Source organism: Crinia signifera, chromosome 3 (genome assembly GCF_055691185.1).
Source record: "Crinia signifera chromosome 3, ASM5569118v1, whole genome shotgun sequence".
Lineage (NCBI taxonomy): Eukaryota > Metazoa > Chordata > Amphibia > Anura > Myobatrachidae > Crinia > Crinia signifera.
This window is the reverse complement of record NC_139219.1, coordinates 186,836,600-186,857,176: the sequence shown is the minus strand read 5'-3', so window position 1 is coordinate 186,857,176 and position 20,577 is coordinate 186,836,600. Positions and strand designations below refer to the sequence as shown.

Genomic DNA, 20,577 nt, shown 5'->3' with positions numbered 1-20,577 from the left:
GCTGGCTCCTCCCCTCTAAGACCCATCATACCCCCAGTTAGAAAATTGTGCCACGGGAGCTGGTCACAGTTTTTACACTGCTCCAATGCGGAAGATATTTAAAGGAAAGGAACCCTTCCCTGCTTCTTTTAAAAGTGTGGGTCCGGGTGTCCTGCGCCCTTGGTTCTACCAAGCAGCCTGTCAGAGCCTCACTAAAGGCGTCTGCCAGACTTTCCAGTGTTCCTGCGGCCGCCTACGAAGGGACCGTCAGACACAGACACAGTGAGTACCGCTGCATCGCGACCGCGCGCTATCCCTCAGACAGCGCGGGTCAGAGCCGTGCTCCCCCGGTCTCCGGCGGTGCACGCAGGAGTGCTTGTTGGAGGCTTAGGGACAGGTACGCGGCTGGAACCCAGAACAGCGCGTCGGAGGGAGCGCGGGAAGCCGCCATTTTGGGTGAGGGTGCAGGCGGGAAGAAGCCTGAGGCTGTTTGTAAGCGGCATGGAGCGGCCATAACACACACGCTAAAGCCTTGTTAATGTCTGCTTCTCCCTATAGGTGTTCAGCAGCATTTGGCTACACAGCACAGTAGTGTGGGGAAAATTCTTTGTCCTCGTGAGGACAGTACAGGGCAAATAGGTGGTAGTTTCTAACCTCCAGGACCCAACACCCCAAAGTCTGTGTTGTGTGTGTGTGTGCGTGCAGATATCAGTGAATATAATTCACAGACCAGGTTTGTGCTGCAATCATGACCAGCAAATCAAGCACCAAGGCTTCACAGAAGCTATATATTTGTACTTTGTGTAATGCTAGATTTACACAGCACTCTGCTGATGGAAAGACAAATATATGTAAAGCCTGCACTGTTTCTCCACCTGCTTCCCAAGCAGGTGAATCAGGGGAGGCACCCACACCACAATGGGTAGCTCTCTTGTCAGGTACTATGGAAAGGTTATCTGCTGAATTAGCAGAAAACCGTAGTGCAGAACCTCCATGGGTGGCTACTCTGGCTAGATCTGTAGACACCCTGGCTACATCCATGCAAAATCCCCAGAGAACAGCACCTGTGAGACAAAAGCGTCCTCTACAGGTTGTGTACTCTGAAGGGGAAGGTGATTCAGAGGAGGATCATGCTCCTTATAATGAAATGGAGGAAGGAGAATGGGAAGAGGTACAGGAGGTTCTTCCAGAACCTGAGCCTGAACCCACACACATGGGAGTGGAAGCTCTTATTGTGGCAGTAAAACAGGTGTTAAAATTACCAGACGATCCAGCTCCAGAACCACAGGAGTTTGACCTTTTTGGACAAACAAAGAAATCCTCCATAGTTTTCCTTTGTCCAAACCAGGATAAATTGTTAGCAGCATGGAAGCAGCCTGATAAACGTTTCCAAATTCCGAAACGTTTTCCAGTAGTCTATCCTTTTAAAGTTTCTGCCCTAGGAAAATGGGAGACCCCGCCTCCAGTGGACGCATCGGTGTCCAGATTATCAAAAAAGACTACTCTACCGGTCCCAGGCGCATGCTCCTTAAAGGACCCGTCAGACCGTAAGTTAGAGTCCACCCTTAAAACTATTTACATGGCGGCTGGGGCTTAACTCAGACCAGCTATTGTCTCCGCCTGGGTAAACAAGGCCAATGCCAAGTGGGCGGACATGATTATAGAAGGGCTAGACTCAGGCATACCTCCAGAAGAAATAAGACAACTGGCGGAACATATAAAAGAGTCAGCTAACTATTTAGGGGAAGCGGCCAGAGATATTTCTTTGATATCCGCACGCATTTCAGCAAACGCAATATCCGCCAGAAGAGCTTTATGGCTCCGCTCATAGCAGGCAGATGCTGAATCTAAAAGGGCAGTAGAGGGTCTCCCGTTTACGGGAGAGGTCCTCTTTGGCCCAGAATTGGACAAATGGATAGCCCAAGCAACAGGTGGAAAATCTGCCTTCCTGCCAACAGCACCTCCACCTGCTAGACGCCAATACACAGGGCCGTCTTTTCAGTCATTTAATTCCTTTCGCCCACAGAATTCCTTTCGAGGAAGGGGGCGAGGTTTCCACTCCACAAGAGGTACTCGTGCCAGAAGTAGACCTCAGGCCACTGTCACCCGTACAGAGCCCAAGCAGACTCAAAAACCAGTGGCATGACAATTTGCCAGCTTTCTTAGGAGAGTCTATAGTGGGGGCAAGGCTACTGGACTTCAGAACCCAGTGGTTCTCTCTAACGGAGGACCCTTGGATTCGCAGCCTAATTTCAGAGGGTTATCGGATTCAATTCGATTTTCCTCCCCCCACTCGATTCTTCACTACAGCTCTCCCCTTTGCGCAAGACAAAAGGATGGCACTCCAGAGTGAAGTAGACACCTTACTTGCTGCACAGGTAATCATCCCAGTGCCTTCTACTCAAAGGAGCAAGGGATACTACTCCAATCTCTTTGTAGTGCCCAAACCGGATGGGTCAGTACGACCCATCTTAAATCTCAAATCTCTCAATCTGATGGTGGCTTACCAACCCTTCAAGATGGAGTCTATTTACTCCGTCATAGCATCCTTGGAACACAACGAGTACATGCTCTCGCTGGACATCAAGGATGCCTATCTACATATACCAATATGGAAGCCTCATCAAGCATATCTGCGATTTGCCATAGGAAAGGAACATTTTCAGTTCAGGGCCCTGCCGTTCGGCTTATCATCGGCACCCAGGGTCTTCACAAAGACACTGTCGATCATTATAGCGTACCTCCGGAACCAAGGGGTCACTATAATACCGTATTTAGACGATTTACTCGTCAAGGCACCATCTCCAGCAGTGCTGGAACATCATGCTCTGTTGACTGTCCAGACCCTTACCAGATTGGGCTGGATCATCAACTTCAAGAAGTCATCGCTCCGACCAACACAGAGGATCCTGTTCCTGGGACTCTGGCTGGACACAAGAGAGCGGAGAGTATTTCTGCCGAACGACAAGATCAGCGACATACAGAGGCTCATTCGACAGACTTTGAGTCACCGTCGGGTACAACTACACTTGTGTGTAAAGCTTTTAGGGAAGATGGTGGCAGCCTTCCCCGCTATAACGTGGGGGCGCTTCCACTCGAGGCCTTTCCAGCTAGACCTACTGAGGAAAGGAGCGGGATCACATCTGTTTCTACACAGACAGATCCAATTATCCACTCGAGCCCGCCACGCCCTATTGTGGTGGCTCCACTCCGACCATCTCAGGCAGGGGCGCAGATTTGCAATATGGGATTGGACCCTATTGACAACGGATGCCAGTCTCCGAGGGTGGGGCGCAGTGGTACTCCACCTTCGACTTCAAGGGCGTTGGAGTGCAGAAGAGAGTCTATTGTCGATCAACGTTCTAGAACTAAGGGCAATCTACAACGCTCTAATAGCAGCACAGGATCTCCTTCAAGGGAAGTCTGTAAAGATCCAATCAGACAACGCAACAGCAGTAGCGTACGTAAATCGACAAGGCGGCACAAAGAGCCGACAAGCAATGACAGAGGTCACCAGAATCCTCCAGTGGGCGGAGAATTGGCAGGTACATCTGATAGCCATATTCATTCCGGGGGTGGAAAATCTCGAAGCAGATTTTCTCAGCAGGGAGGATCTACACCCGGAGGAGTGGTCACTACACCCCGAAGTGTTTCTGGAACTCACAGAGAGATGGGGAACTCCCGAAGTCGACCTAATGGCGTCAAGGAAAAATCACCTCCTGCCAAGGTACGTAGCAAGAACAAGAGATCCAAGGGCCATAGCAACCAACGCATTGGCAATTCCGTGGACGTTCAGCCTGGTGTATCTATTTCCACCTCTGCCCTTACTGGGACAGGTGCTAAAGAAGTTGAAAAGGGAAAGAACACAGGCAATTCTAATCGCTCCTTTTTGGCCACGGAGAAGTTGGTTCTCGGACATCCAACAGCTGCTGGCCGACCAACCATACCCTCTACCGCAGAGACACGACCTACTGCTACAAGGACCATTCCATCATCAACACCTAGCCTCCCTCCATTTGACGGCGTGGCTATTGAATCCGAGGTCCTGAAGGAAAAAGGGATTCCAAGGGCAGTCATCGCCACTATGTTGAAGGCGCGTAAACCATCTTCAGCTGTTCACTACCATCGCATTTGGAGATCGTATGCTGAGTGGTGCACAAGCAAGAGGTGGCCGTTTCGGATATTCAAATTATCCAGGCTCTTACTATTCCTTCAAAGAGGCCTAGACGGTGGCCTCCGCCTAGGTTCACTTAAGGTACAGATCTCTGCACTGTCGATACTATTCCAGAAGAGGTTGGCCCTCATTCCGGAAATTCAAACTTTCTTACAGGGGTTCTTAGGATACAACCGCCCTTCGTTCCACCGGCTCCGCCGTGGGACTTAAATTTAGTCCTGGCATTCCTACAATCAGAGATTTTCGAACCTCTGGAAGAAGTTCCTTTAAAATCTCTAGTCTGGAAAACAGTACTCTTGCTCGCCCTGGCATCAGCACGGCGTGTGTCCGAGCTGAGTGCACTATCCTGCAAAGCGCCGTATTTAGTATTCCACGAAGACAGGGCAGAACTGAGGACTCACCCGTCTTTTCTACCTAAGGTAGTGTCCTCTTACCACATAAATCAGCCAATCGTGGTCCCTTCTTTTCAGGGTGCTCCTACGTCTCAATCCTCCCTGGACGTAGTTAGAGCTCTAAAGATTTATGTCAAAAGAACCGCACAGATCCGGAAATCGGATTGTTTGTTCGTCCTATACGATGCTTTCCGCAGAGGATGGCCAGCGTCTAAGCAAACATTGGCCAGATGGATTCGGCTGACCATTCGGCAAGCATACATTCATGCAGGAAAGACTCCGCCGTCAGTGCTGACAGCACATTCAACCAGGTCAGTAAGCACATCATGGGCTGCCAGGCGAGGGGCTTCAGCATCTCAGCTTTGTAGGGCAGCCACATGGTCATCAGTGAACACGTTCGTTCGCTTTTACCAATTTGACACGTTTGCAGCACCGGCGACAAACTTTGGTCGGTTGGTGTTGCAGGATCCTCAGAGCTCACCCGCCCGGGGAACGGTCTTTGGTACCTCCCCGATGTAATCTCCAGTGTCTCCTGCTGCATGAGAGAGAAAAGAGGATTTTGGTACTAACCGATAAATCCATTTCTCTGAATCAGCAGGAGACACTGGACGCCCTCCCAGCTCTTGATCCTGTTGGTTATGGGGCCAGTTCAGGCCCGGTCTGTTCATTAAAAGTTAAATATGACTGTTGTATGCAAGTTGTTATATTCAAGTGTATAATTATGTTTTTTTGTTACCATCTCCTCGAGTAGGACAATTTCCTAACTGGGGGTATGATGGGTCTTAGAGGGGAGGAGCCAGCCTGCCCTGAAACAAATTTAGTAGTGCCTAGCTCCCAGCATTCCCAGCTCTAAACCCCGATGTAATCTCCAGTGTCTCCTGCTGATTCAGAGAAATGGATTTATCGGTGAGTACCAAAATCCTCTTTTTGCTTAGTCTGTCAGTCATTATCCTGCCTACACCACATATCATGATATCAGTAAATGATTTGTGTCTAAGTGGCTATTTAAGGTAAATAAATTGTTTCATAAGAGCCAAGAACGTTTCCAGTACACAAGATATGAAATGCTAGATGCTGTTGAGGACATTCATGTTTGTTTGTCTGATCTCTAAAGCACAAGAATTGGCAAGGCTGCCTGTTTAAAACTTAATTTGAGTATATTCCCCAGGTTCACTTTTCCAGCACCATATTTTTAGCTCTGAGGCTACTAGTTTGTGCTCTCTGTAAAAATGATTTATAATACTGTACTTTACACTATGGCCCTTATTCAGATCTGATCGCAGTACAAATTTGTTCTCATTTAAATGGGCAAAACTATGTGCACTGCAGGTGGGGCAGATGTAACATGTGCAGAGTTAAATTTGGGTGGGGTGTGTTGAAACTGAAATCTAAATTGCAGTGTAAAAATAATGCAGCTAGTATCTACCCTGCACAGAAACAAAATAACTCATACAAATCTAACTCTCTTTACATAACTCTCTCTTTACATGTTACATCTGCCCCACCTGCAGTGCACATGGTTTTGCCTATTTTGAGAACAAATTGGTACTGCGATCAGATCTGAATAAGGGCCTATGTCCATACAGCAAATAATAGTAAGCTACGAGGTGCCGATGTTCGATGGAGGAATAAGCAAATGTCTGGCAGTGCAGTCCATTAATGCAGTCATCACCAGCAATGCGGAAACTTCCAAAAACTGGTAGTGTTAATATTAAGGGGCCCATACACTATGCAACTTCTCTGAGGGAAAAAAGTCTCTTACGATCCCCCTTGAACCTCCCGGCAGCTTCCCGGGCGGCAGAATCACATATGATTTATCATGGGGGTTATTCAGATTCAATCGGTCCCATGCGCATTTGCACGGGGGACCGATTGTTTGCGATTGCACATGCGCATAGGATTTTATGCGCATGTGCAGCCACTGTGTGCGAGCTGCAGGTGGCCCTTGGTGGACTGGAAATTTGCAGCCTTGTGAGTCCCCAGAATAAGGGCCCATATGTGGTCCTTTTGTTTACAGTGTATAGTATGCAATCCCAGCAAGGCCTGCGGGATCCAAAATATCTATAGTGCAGGCCTTCCATCTCTTGGAATCAGTGGTGAAACACATGCGATTTGACAGTTTTTGTCTGATTTATTGGACTGATTCATCAGAATCAGAAATCTGTGGATCTTTTAAAATGCATCAATGTGTACAACTGCTGGGTGACCGGGGAAATGTGAGCTGTTTGAGGATCTAATACTTGAGATATTGGTTTCTGAACCATTTACTGTATGTTGAAATCAAGTACTGGCCAAAATGTTGATTAATATGTTGTGTTTTGCTTTTTTTATGAAGACAGACAAAAGCCAGGAAAAACATTTTCAACATCTTTTCAAAATCTTAAAGATGCTTGGGGAAGAAAAGGTAGACCGGTAAGAACTTGTTTTTATTTCTTTAGTTACTTTAACCTGTACTCAATGGATTCAGTATTGAATCCCGGCGGTCGGGATCCCGGCGTTCAGAATCCCGACGCCGGAATCCCGACAGCCGAAATGCCGACAAGGGGGGGACGTGGATCGCCCCCCCTTGCGGGCTCGCTGCGCTCGCCACGCAGCGGGCCTGGTGCCTCGCTACGCTCGGCACACTAATTTATTCTCCCTCCAGGGGTGTCGTGGACACCCACGGAGGGAGAAAGTGTCGGCATTTCGGCGGTCGGGATTCCGGCGCCGGGATTCTGAACGCCGGGATCGTAACTGCATCCCGTACTCAATATGTTATTCACAAACAGTGCAGCACTGCCTCCAGTTTTGTTATAGACCAGTGGTGGCCAACCCATGGCTCTTGAGCCGCATACGCTCTTTCTTTATTAATATAAACACTGACAGCCTCCACTGAGTATGTCAAGAGGGCTGAAGAAAAGAAGATGACTCTTTTTTGGGGTGCACTGCTTATAAAATCTAAGATTTTTTTATTGGTATACATTAAAATCAGACTCCCATTCACATATTGGACCAACATACATTAAAGTGCTGCCGCCACATAAAGACAAGTGGAAAAAATTGTGTGTGTATCAGCCTCAGTAATAAATTTATCTCAATTTGGAGATTTTTTCATCCCATGAGGCATTAATATTGGTATGATGTTTGTATTAACATGTATGATGGTCCAATATGTGAATGTGAGTCTGATTTTAATGTAAACCGATAAAAAAATCTTCAGCCCTCTTGACATATATACTCATGACTCTAGACCATGGGTCCTCAAACTGCGGCCCTCCAGATGTTGTGAAACTACAAATCCCAGCATGCCTTGCCACAGTTTTAACACTCCCTTATAGTAAAACTGTGGCAAGGCATGCTGGGATTTGTAGTTTCACAACATCTGGAAGGCCTCCGTTTGAGGACCCATGCTCTAGACCAGGGGTGTCAAACTCAAATTCATCGGGGGCCGCATCAGCAGTTTGGTCACCCTCAAAGGGCCGGTTGTATCTGTAGGACTATGTGTCCACTCTTTATTATCATAAATTATTGTCACTGCATTCAATTATTACTGTTTTTTGTAATAATGTAAGTAATAACTAGCTCTGAAAGCAGAAACATAGTCAGAATAATGACAAGTAGATATTCAAATGTACAATTTTTTGAAAAATGATTTTGGGAGGAGTTACCTGGATAATACTTGAGAAAGTTCTCAGGAAAGATATTCCTTCCTGATAGGGGAGATTGGGGACCTGAAAATGACTTATTGGGCTAATATGAGCTGCTTGGATTTTGATAAAGATGGAAATGGTCACATAGCTATCCTAACACGTCTTAAGTGGCTCAGTCGACCTAAACACTGTTTGGCCTTGAAGTCAAGTTAGGAGGAGAGCAAGGCCTGGTGTGTAAATGTCACCCTCAGTGACAGATCCCCATGTACAGCGGCCAGCCCGAGCTTGACACTACTAACCTATTCCAGTCAGCCGCCTCGCACACACGGTTACCACATGGAATCCAGCAGTAGTAGCGACCAATCACATACTTCCATTGCTCCCATCCGCTACTACCAGCGCGGATCGCCAGCTGCGTGACGTCCCAGTCCCAGCATATCCCAGCACCAACACCGCAGCTCCGGCTACGTGAGCTGATTGAAGGGAGAGTGACGTCACACAAGTTCCACAACTCCATCTGGATGCACGCCCTGATTGGCTGCTACTCCATGCAGTAGTAGTGCAAGCCGTCAGACGTGCGGCATGATGTAGGAGTCACAGAGCTTCTGGTAGCTCTCATGCATCTCATGGGACACACTGCCCCTGGGTGCTATCTCCTCAGCAGACTGCAGGCCAGGATCTCAAAAAAATAAGCGAGAATAAAAGGTGAAGGCTGGCGGCGGCTGCGCGGGCCACATGACGAGGTCTGGCGGGCCGGATTCGGCCCGCGGGCCTTGTGTTTGACACCCGTGCTCTAGACCAACAAAGAAATTGAGTAAGGACATTTAAAGTCCACTAATCACAGCGTATGTTGGTTTGATAGATGTGACAATATTCAGATTAAAGTCTGTGCTAGCCCTCTTTCCTTGTATAAAGCCACCACCAAGTATCCAGCCTTGTGAGCAGTGTACCAGATAGAGTGCTGATGGTTAGAGGGTTGGAGGAGATTTTAAACTAGGCGATGGGGGTGGGGAGGGTGGGGGGGGGGGTAGCTAGATACAATGGGACCTGTAGTGAGAATAGTAGGGTTGGGGTTAAGAATCAATTTGGGGGAGAAGAAGGGGGGAAGGACAGAGTTACAGGCAATGTCCGGGGTACTAATAATATCGTGGGTAATTCCCAGGGTGCTTCAGGAATGTTATGTAATAACAGTTATGTTACCTCATTACAGCACTTAGGTACTGGTGACCTTAGAGTATGGGAAGGCCTGAACGACACAGGAAGAGGTTTAAAAACTGTTAATAGGTCGGGCCGTGGACCTGGTGGGGGTGTGTGACAAAGTTAGTAAGTATTACAAATAAGTCTAGGGGAGAAAGTAAACCCAATGTTAGGGTCACAACTAAAAATAAACATAAACTAAAATGCTTACTGGCTAATGCAAGAAGCTTAACAGGCAAAATCGGGGAACTAGAAACTGGTTACTAGGGACGATTACGACATTATTGGTATTACAGAAACACGGTGTAACGAGTCGCACAACTGGGCATTAAGCATGGAGGGATATACATGTGCCTATATGTAAAAAATAACTTAATGTGAGAAAGAAATGAGCACAGGTACAGAGGAAGATAACGCGTGGGCCGTGTAGGCAGAGATAACCGACAATAACAAAAAACCTAATAACAAAATTTGAATAGGGGTATGCTATAGACCGCCGAACATAAACGAAAGGGGTGAGTCTCTTCTATTAAACCAAATCCAACAATAATCAGATCAGGGGCAGGTATTAATTATGGGGGATTTTAATTTACCGGACATTAATTGGAATAACGAAACATGTAAAACAGCAAAAGCAGTGGGTTCCTAAGCTTACTCAAAGACCAGTTTATCACACAAACAACGCTCCATCTCATAATAAGGCACTATTGGATTTAGTATAAACAAATAACATAGACTTAGTTTCAAACACAAAAGTAATTGAACATCTAGGGAACAGTGACCACAACTCGGTTTTACTGGAAATTAACTTCAGTAAATTACATCATAAAGGATCGGCAAAAATACTAAACTTCAGAAAAGCTAACTTCGTATATTCAGGGAAGCCCTAAAAGGAATTGTGTGGGAAACGGTTTTTGAGGGGAAAAATGCAGAGGAAATGTGGGATACTCTAAAAAATGTGCTTGAATCATTAACTGTTAAATACATTCCTAAAGTAAATATGGGTAAATTTAATTTAAAAAAAGCCACCATGGTTGTACTAAAAAGAAAGGTCAGCAATCAACAATAAAACCAGAGCATTTAAATTCTATAAAAATAACTTAAATGAGGAGGCATTTAATAAATACAAAGAATCAAACAAAACTTATAAAGGGGTAATCAAAGTAGCTAAAACTGATTTATGAAGAGGGCATAGCCACTGAAAGCAAAACCAACCCTAAGAAGTTTTTTTTTTTTAATACATAAATAGTAAGCGAATAATTAAGGAGAACATAGGCCCATTTACCGATATCAATGGAAAAAGTTACGGAGAATAAGGGAAAAGCAGAACTGTTAAATGAGTTCTTATCAGTGTTTTCTAAGGGAGAGCAGACCGTGGAATGCACAGGTATCACAAATGGGACGAACAAGCCGGATCTCAATATCAATTTCACGACCGAGGAAATAATATTGAGGCTCAGCAAAATCAAAACAAATAAATCACCAGGGCCAGATGGGATTCATCCTAGGGTACTAATGGAATAAAGGGAGGAAATAGCGACCCCTCTACATTACATCTTTGATAATTCACTGTAATCCGGTAAGGTACCAAAAGACTGGAGAATAGCAGAGGTAGTGCCAATATTCAAAAAAGGAAAAGGGAGGAATGCCGCTAACTACAGACCTGTGAGTTTAACATCAATAGTGGGTAAACTATTTGAAGGATTTTTAAGGGATGGTATCCAGGAATATTTCGATCTTCATGGTTTACTTAGTATTAACCAGCATGGGTTCGTAAAAAATCGTTCGTGCCAAACTAATCTACTAGGTTTCTATGAGAATGTTAGCAAAAACCTCCATAATGGACACACTGTAGATGTGATTTTCCTAGATTTTGCTAAAGCTTTTGATACAGTACCACACAAGAGGTTGATAAATAAAATGGAGGACCTGGGATAGGGGCAAATATCTGTAGATGGGTAGGGAACTGGCTGTGTAATAGAGAACAAAGAGTGGTTGTGAACAGTACCGTATCAAATACGACACCAGTACTAAGTGGAGTGCCTCAAGGTTCAGTTTTGGGGCCCATTTTATTTAACATTTTTATTAACGATATTGGGCTGGGGTTACTCAGCAATGTGTCCATCTTTGCGGATGACACAAAACTAAGCAAAGTTATCAAATCATCAGAAGATGTCACCACGCTTCAAAAGGATCTTGACAATCTAGATGAGTGGGCAAAAAAGTGGATGAGATTCAATGTGGATAAATGCAAGGTCATGCACCTTTTGGATACATAACCAGTGTGCTAGTTATAACCTAAGCGGAGAGGAATTGGGTAATTCAGTACTTGAAAAGGATCTAGGAGTCCAAATAGACAACAAACTGGGGTGTAGTGCTCAACGTAATATAGCAACAAAAAAGGCCAACAAAATTCTAGCATGTATTAAAAGGGGCATGGAAACTAGGGACTCAAAAGTAATTATGCCACTGTATAAAGCATTTGTTAGACCTCGGGGGACATTTACTAAAGGAAATTTGTAAAAAAAATAGGTGTATTTGTATCCAGAAATACACTTATTTTTGACATTTACCATCCCGAAAATACAGCAATTCGTAGTCGTATTGATGTGCTATTAATACGAATACGAATTGCCGTATTTTCTGGATAGTAAATGTGAAAAAGAAGTGTATTTCTGGATACAAATACACCAATTTTTTACAAATTTCCTTTAGTAAATTTCCCCCCTCACCTCAATTATGGAGTACAATTCTGGGCCCCACACTATAAAAAGGACATACAATTAGAAAAAATCCAAAGAAGAGCAACAAAGCTTATTTGCCATGCATGCAATGCTGTGTGATATTTAATTGTACAATCTGGCTCATTTACCCGATTATCGCATCGCATACCTTATGTAATGGTATGCGATGGGCGCCGTGCTAGGAAACAAGTACCGATAAACTATTATAAACCTAGGTTGAACTGGATGGAAGCAAGTCTTTGTTTAGCCTTACCTACTATGTAGTTGGTGTTGGTGCAGCACAATGCAACAGTGTGCTGCATCTCTCCCCTCCATTGTGTGATAAAGGTACAGTAGCAGCCGTAAGAGTCAGGAGTACAAGGCATGAAGCCTTCTCCCATTCATCGCTCTTGGCTGTTTGCCAGTTGGACCAGGTATTGCGTTGGTCCCTGTGACTAGTGCTGTTTTCCGGAGACTTCTGGGGGTCCTAAGACTTCTAGCACTGCAGTTATTTATGCCTAAATGATGCACTTATCCACCCTGACATACTGGGCTCATTACAATAAAGGGAACAGTGACATAGGTAGGGCTGCATTGACAATATAAAGGGGGCTGGAGAGACAAATAGGTTTAGCCTGGAAGGGGAGCGGAATGTTTTTTATACAGGAGCATGGTCTACACAAGGCCATGCGCCATTTTTGGCACATGCATGATGTTGACTTGGGACACCCCTAAACATATGTTTTGGCTCTTTATCACTGATTGGTTGGCCACCTCTGTTGTTGATGATTTTTAACTTGCAGAAAGCCCACTACAAACACTATTACAAGAGATGTAGTTTAGCCAGGGATGGCACCATTTAGCCTCTCAAGTTACACCTTGATCCAATATATTGAGCACCTCCTTTTCCCATTGTGAATGTCCATAATGGGCATCTCTGAGCTATTGAACGAGGTATGTGGGCGATTGAATAGTAAAGAGATTAAAGAGATTAAACATTAAATGTAAGACTGTGCAGTTGCAGTGACATCACGTTTACAACGTTCAAAGAGCATGCAAAGTGTAAGTGTAAAAAAATACACCTCTAGTGGTAAATATTGTAAACACAAATCAGCTAGCACACTTATTGCCTTATTGTGGTTCACTCTTAGAGGCAAAATCCTTCTCAAATGGACAACACCATGTGCACTGCAGGTGGGGCAGATATAACATGTGCAGAGAGTTAGATTTGGGTGGGGTTTTTCTTCAAAGTGTATTATATTGCAGTGTAGAAATAAAGCAGCCAGTATTTTCCCTGCACAGAAACAAAATAACTCACCCAAATTTAAAACTCTGCACATGTTACATCTGCCCCACCTGCAGTGCACATGGTTTTGTCCATTTGAGAAGGATTTTGCCTCTAAGAGTGAACCAGAATAAGGCCCCTAAGGCCTGCAGTTGTATAATCGATCAGGAAGAATGCATTAGTGAAAGCCTGTGGGCATGTTCTCCTGATGGAACTGCATTCACCCTGTGTCTTGGGCTTAAAAACATAGAAGGAAAACCTACAGAAAAACCATTTTGGGTGCATTATATTTTAATAGCAGACTTATCCCCAGCAACTACTATGTACTTACAATTTACTAAAATATATATAAACTTGTTAGGAAACATGTAAGGGAGTAGCAAAAATAAATAAATACTGTTTTAAAATCAAATAATGCATGAGATGTAAGAGCTGGATCTAAGGAGCAGTACAGTATGTGAAGCCTCTTTGGTTCTGGACATGGAACTTTCTGAAAAAAAATACAGCTTTGCACTGAAACTTCTATATTTCCAATCTGCAGGTCAGAAACCTGGGCTACTACAGGCTTCATGTGCTAGCAAACTAAAATTAAGGTTTTGAAAGAAAACGGCCATTCTGGAGATCATTGTTCTGCACCTATTGCAGCGGTTCTCAACATCAGTCCTCAGGACCCCCCAACAGTGCACATTTTCCAGGTCACAGGTGCACTCATTATTCACTGACACATTTTAAAACCACACCGGTGGAGCAAATTACTTCACCTGTGATTCTTTGTGGAGACCTGGAAAACGTGAATTTTTAGTGGCTCCTGAGGACTGAGGTTGAGAACAACTAACCTATTGTATCTTCAGCAATTGCAATTGCAATATCTGTATTCCATGGGACAGTCATTTGCAGGCTTGGTAAGACTCCTAACTGATCTGTCCACTTGCAGTTCTTTTAATTAGTATATGTTCATCTGGTGGCTATATGTATCGTATTCTGCAAGAAGTTTGGGTATTCAATTCCTGCATGCAGAGATCATATAGTCATCCAGATAACCAAAAAAACTGGTGCAGTTTGTAGAATTGAAATCTTAGCCATGCAAAAAACAAGAAAAAACGGTCCAGCGTGTTCTTCTCTCATGGCTGTCTGAAAATGTTTTAGATGTTAAGTTCTAGTAATTATAAGTTTTAGGGGATTGATTGGGGCAGTTAAACATTGTCACTATGTGTCATGTAATTGATGTCATCATATGTTTGACCTCCTGTTCCCTTGTCCTTAGTTGTCAGCATGTTCCATTTGGGCGAATAAAGGGGATGCGCACAAGAAGTGGAGATGTCATTTTTCTGGAAGATGCTTTAGATGAAGCTCGCACAAGGATGCTGCAAAATATGGCATCTGCTGAAAGTAAGTGTCCCATTAACTACTGAACTTGTTGAAGATTAGGAGAACATCAAAATTATATCATTTTTGTATCATATCAGTCATACTGGATCTTAATGGAGTTTATAGAGTCTTATTCACATCACTATGTGAATAAGATGCACAAGCAGACTCTGTTTATTAAAATGCAGATGATATGTGGCATGCAGGAGCAGATTGGGCTGGAAAACCAGCCCGGGAAATTTCTGGAAGCAGCTCTCATGGCGGTGGGGTCTGTTGAGCGGATGGGGTTTGTTGAAGGGGCAGGATCCCTCCTCCTAGGGCCTGATTTTAAAATAGACAGAATTGCAACATCTCCATGTGACTTTTTCTGCAGTTATGTCTGCAAATTTATGCTAATTCCACTACAAGGCATCAGCCCACCGGGAATCTTCCCTGTGCCTTTTATTGCCAGTCCACCCCTGGCGGCATGCCTATATATTTGGTGTGCGAGTGATAAAGTATCTGCTTATGAAATGGAACGTACAGCATTTTCTAAGGAAACACTGTAGCATAGCATTTCGCATGCAGATACAACTGCATATAGGTATACCACATAAGATGCTAATGAATAAGATGCATTTAATAGGAAAGTCACACAAAAAGATGATCAGTGCTACCAATTAACACCACGGCATGGTGTGACTAGTAGGGCTGATTTGGAGAAATTTTCTTTTTTACTGCAAGGTATTCAAATTCATGCCGTCTATACTGTTTCATTTAAGAATGTTGTAGCTTAAACTCTTTTTGAAATGAGGCAAATCTCAAACGATCATACAGCTAATATCTCATTCGCTCCAGATATCCCTAAACGTTTCTCTGGCAGTTTGGTTTGACCATTCTGAGATTTACACAGTCTATTCCTGTATTTAATAGTGTTGAAGACTTAAATGTATTAGTGCGATATAGCAAAGTCTACAATTCTTCCACTATGTGTTTTCTTTTTCCTGATTTTGAAGAATGTGTTCGATAAGGGTTTAAAGTTCTTTTAAAAGTTCAAATCCTGACTCTCTTTTCAAAGTTTGCACCTTCACTGCTAGTCAATTGCTTGAGATTTTTGTCTATGCTTTTTGCATTACAACTTCCTCTTTTTAAAGCAATTTACATTTTCTGGTCATTTCCACAGCCAGTGGGTGTTGGAACTGGGGACTATCTGTTACAAATCTTCCTATTTAGGATATCACAAGTATAGGGCTGTTCTGTACAAAACATCTACTCCTACCAGGGGAGTCAGCGAACTCACTTGGAAGTGATATCGCAACCACTGGGGTCTCTGAACTCCATTTGGCGTCCACTTTGTTGTCACCTCCTTATGTTTGCTTGTCTGTATATGAATAGTACAGCTGCATATATGATGTCCTTGTATTCATGCTTTTCCTGTAAATATAGCTTGTTGGTAGTTTAAAAGTATGTCCTCCCTCTCCAGCTGCAGAAGTATGGGCAAGATTATTGATGATAATAGTTGCAGCTATTTTTCCTCCTCTGTACTCTACACTTAGAATAATGTTTTATGTGAAGAACATCCATGCTACTGAAGACTAGCCAGTAGTATCAAATGTACAGTATATTTCTATAGTTTTCCTTCCTCCCCTTCAGTACGTGTATGCAGGTTAGTGTGGTTTTACAGACCAGATAGGTTAGAATGGTGCTTTTGTTACTCTACTGTCATGGCCACTTTCTAGTCCCCTTCCTCTCTCTGGCTGCAGTAATCCCTGGTGTCCAAGGATTCGGATGGGAAGATAATTCTTCAGACTCTGTGGTCAAACTTCTAAATGAAGGTTCATCAGAATTTACTTGTGGAGGAAGCCTCTGTACCAGAGTCAACTTCCACTTCTTTATTCCAGGTCCCTAGAAAGCGTAGGTGATTCTCTTTGCACAATCCGTCACTGTGCTTGGGTCATTAAGGCTGTCAAGGAGTGAAAGACACAGTTTGTGCGGGGGCGTGGCTTTGGCAGGCAAGAGAGTGGACGTGCACTCCTGTTGCTCCCCGCTCCTAATATCCTGCAAACCCATCCTGTGCATTCATACCTTCCCAGAATACCTGTGTGGGTGGGGGAACCTGTTGACCCATTCTGGTTGCTTTGGATCTCGGCTCTGGGCAGCTGCTGAGGGGACATCCAGCCTGCTGCTGCAAGACTCCTTGCTAGAGAGGTGTGACGCCGGCGCCATCTTGCTGATGCGGGAGCTGGGTTTCGTAGCTCCAGACAGCCGCATTTCCGGAATCATTCTGCCCAGACCTCTTAGTCGGCACCTCCTGTGCTGCCGCTCCGCCCCACTCCCTGCAGAATCCTCCGCATCGGGACACCCGGTTTGCTGTGGCCAGCTGGGTCTCCCTTGCTCTGTGCTGCCGGGCGCCATCTTTGATTCCTCCTTCCTCCTGTGGCTCTAACTGCGGCTCTTTCCAGGGTGGTGAGCTGTGGAAACGCTGCTGGAAGACACTTAACCCATCCGGTGCCCTGTGCAGGGGCTGAGGACCAGGGTGGAGGGATCCTGCCCCACTTCTTAGATACACGTCCAGATACCCGGAGACGACACAGCCTGACCCTCCCTTGCTGGGACGGGGTGAAGACAGTGGCCATTTTGGATCTCAGGGGTACTGCGATGTCAGGTGCCATTATTTTACCCCTGTATGTATAAGCCTGGATCTGCTTACCCTTCTTTCTAATTCAAGACTATTGCATTTACAGTTCTCTCTGGTGCCTGTTGTTTATTTACAGTTGAGGCTTGGAGGTGTGCTAGCCACCACCAAGCAAACTTTGCACCTCTCTGGAGTACTATTTTGTAGATACCATTGATGTGGCTGATGCTATACAAATGCTCATTAACGCTATTGAGGAGTCCACCCAGAGAATTATTACTAAAATTGATAATGTGATCCCTGTGCTTATATGTTCTGTGCCCGGGAATTGCACATTGACAGAGTCCCAAACTTTCTTTGATTCAGGCGGACAGGTCTTCTGTAATTCCGGATGCCGATAGTGTAGTTCCTTTTGTCTCTTTGAATACTGTCCTTGATGGTGTGCAGCCTCCCATGAGATGGCCTCATCCAGTCCTCTTCTATGAGATTGTCCCGGAATGTTTTATACTCCAGGAATCCTTTCCTGCTTGTCTCCAGAACCTATATATAACTCCTAGGTTCCACAGCATCTGTCTGGACTTCATAATCCAATATTTTTGCTTTTCATGTGAATATCCTCAGGATCGTGATGGAACAAATGCTGATTACTCTCCTGTTCTTCCTCATGTGCGATGGGCCATTAATGGTAACCAATCTGTTGTGTTTCCGCAGGACGTTGAGAATTGGCCGGACTAATGTTTTTTGCATTGTACTTTAACCTTATCTTAGGATGATGTCCATTCCTGTTTTATTATTGTTTTCCCCCTTTTTATATCCTGTTTTTGCTGTCGTTGCTTCTATTATGCAATGCTATACTATATTTTCTGTATGATGCCATTGAATATGACAGTGGGTGAGCTGGGTTTTGTTCCAGGTCTACTCAAGGTTAGAGTCCATTGCCCCCCATATATCCTGGTTATCCTATCCTGGAATTGAGTTACATCCGCCTCAGTCTGTCCATATTTTTCTTTCTCCTCTATTTGTAGGGAAAAGGGTGAGGGGGGGGGGGTAGCTATTATAGCTAAGGCCACTAATTTGCCTTCTACTATAATTTATAGTAATTACAGGGGTAGGGGATGGTAATTTTTCTGGGATCCAGGTACGCCTAAAGTTAGGGGTGGGTTGTACAGGGTGGGGGGTTTTGTGGTAGGGTTGCTTTGGGGTTTATGGGGAGGTATTTTGATATTTCATTCTACTTGTTATACGGCCATTTTATTGGGAATTTATGCTAAGTAATCCTAAATATCTTGGTACGATAAACCACCATGTGCTTTCCTGTCTCAGTATGCTGGACACCTACCCGAATGGCGCCTTTGGGTATTTCTGTTCAATAACTCCTCCAGGAAATGTGGTCCTTGAAATGTACTTACTCTTTGCTACTAATGTTGTATCATAGATTCTACTGGATGCTAAATATTTATGTATCAATGTGTTTGCCTGTTTGGGCACTTTGTTACTTGAAAAATCAATAAAAAATTATGGAATTTAAAAAAAAGACAGATTGGCATATATTCAATGCCGTGGCGAGCGGTGACTGCGAGCAGGACTTTTTGCTCGCAGTCACCGCTCACCCTGTCAGTATTCAACTGACCCCCCCTCATTCGCAAATTCCCCCTCGCTCCGTTTTTTGAGCGAGGGGGAATTTGCGAATGTGCCTCCAAAAGCTGCGAGAGCCGAGGCTAATTACAGCGAGTTTGCTGCACTAGCCGCGGCTCTCGCAGTTTAGGGGAATCCTCGCAGTTCTGTGACTGCGAGGATTCCCCCGGAACGTTGCATAGTGCGAGCGGCCAGCGCGGGGGTTAAACTGCGAGGATCACTGGTTTTCTGTGATCCTCGCAGTTTAACCCCCTCGCCGGCCGCTCGCACCGGCATTGAATACTGCACATTGTGTCTTGCGTACAATCTGAGGATCCTACTGGGATCCTCCCACTGACCACTCAGTTCAGAGGCATAGTTCTATGAAATTGACTCATTTTTGGATTCTGTTTTTCCTTAGTGTAATGTGCCATCACAACCCTAGGCTGCACACAAATGTATATTATGGCAGCCAAACATTTTCCTGCATGCTTCTGTGAGGTGCAAGGGAAATTAGCAGTGACACGGCCCACAAAGTGCCTTCGAGTGACCAATTCCTGAGGCACTTTACATCTATCAAGTTGAATCAAATCCCCCCCCCCCCCCCCCCCCCCCCCCCCCCCCCCCCCCAGTTTCCTTATTTATGATACATTAGGACAAATGTATGTTTGTTGTGTATAACGATATGGCCACTAGTGCTAGTGTGTGTCTTTATAAGGCAATTATACTGTGACTGGGAATTTAACTTTATCTTAAACTTTTTTGTATGATTTGTGTCTTTTTAGCAAGCAAAATCACTGAAGACCCTGCTTATACTGCAGAGAAAATTGGCATTGCTGCTCTTATTGTACAGGTAAAACATGCCATTAGAAAATAAAAATTACCATTTTATTGTTTTTTTTTATTAGCCCGAAATCTCATTGTATGTGCTTGTCATGTCAAATTCAATATTAAGAGGTTCTTGTAATTTTATTAAACTGCATGTACTACTGAGAGCACAAGTAGCACCATTTCAAGATGTGAAGGTTAAGAAACCTTGAGGGTAGATGTATGAAGCAGTGATAAGGGAGAAGAAGTGATAAAGTGCCTGGTACTTTTATCACAGGCCAATCAGCTCCTGACTGTTAACTTACAGGCTGAGTTTTAAAAAGAGGGACAGTTTGGTACTTTACCACCGTCCAATCAGCTCCTGTCACTTTATCACTTCTCCCTCATCACTGCTTCATGCATCTACCCCTTGTATAAAGTATGAAGTGTGAGGGTCATTGGAATATTAGTGGAAGGCAGATATATTTGCCCCAGGTTTCTTACCTATGTGATTTAAAACTCCAGGAAAAATGTGTTTGTTTTAATGAGTTTTTGGTAAGAACTGGATAAGGGGTCCTACGGTTGGATGTGAGAAGAGAGGGGAGGTCACCATCCATTTAGGCCAAGTTCAGGTCTTTGGACTTTTAGCCCCACAGAAAGCTAATTAGGGCTTTCTGCTGTATGTTGTGTTACATCTGTTAGCTGCTCATTTGTCTCTCACACTGCCTGTGTGGAGTCTATGGAGTCTCAAAGGGCAGTATTCAATGCGAATTTTCTCCGTGCATGGCGAGAGGT

The 20,577-nt window shown here is 44.4% G+C and overlaps 1 protein-coding gene across 2 annotated transcripts in view; it reads left to right on the top strand.

Annotated features, from left to right (window-relative positions):
- The window catches only part of RARS2 (arginyl-tRNA synthetase 2, mitochondrial), a 62,632-nt gene that overhangs the window by 28,340 nt on the left and 13,715 nt on the right, over window positions 1-20,577 (top strand). For both annotated transcript variants that reach the window (XM_083177107.1, XM_083177108.1), the window contains 3 exons: window positions 6,881-6,957; window positions 14,644-14,768; window positions 19,761-19,828. In XM_083177107.1, the coding sequence (XP_083033233.1) occupies window positions 6,881-6,957; window positions 14,644-14,768; window positions 19,761-19,828 (270 nt within the window). The remainder of the gene's footprint in view (window positions 1-6,880; window positions 6,958-14,643; window positions 14,769-19,760; window positions 19,829-20,577) is intronic.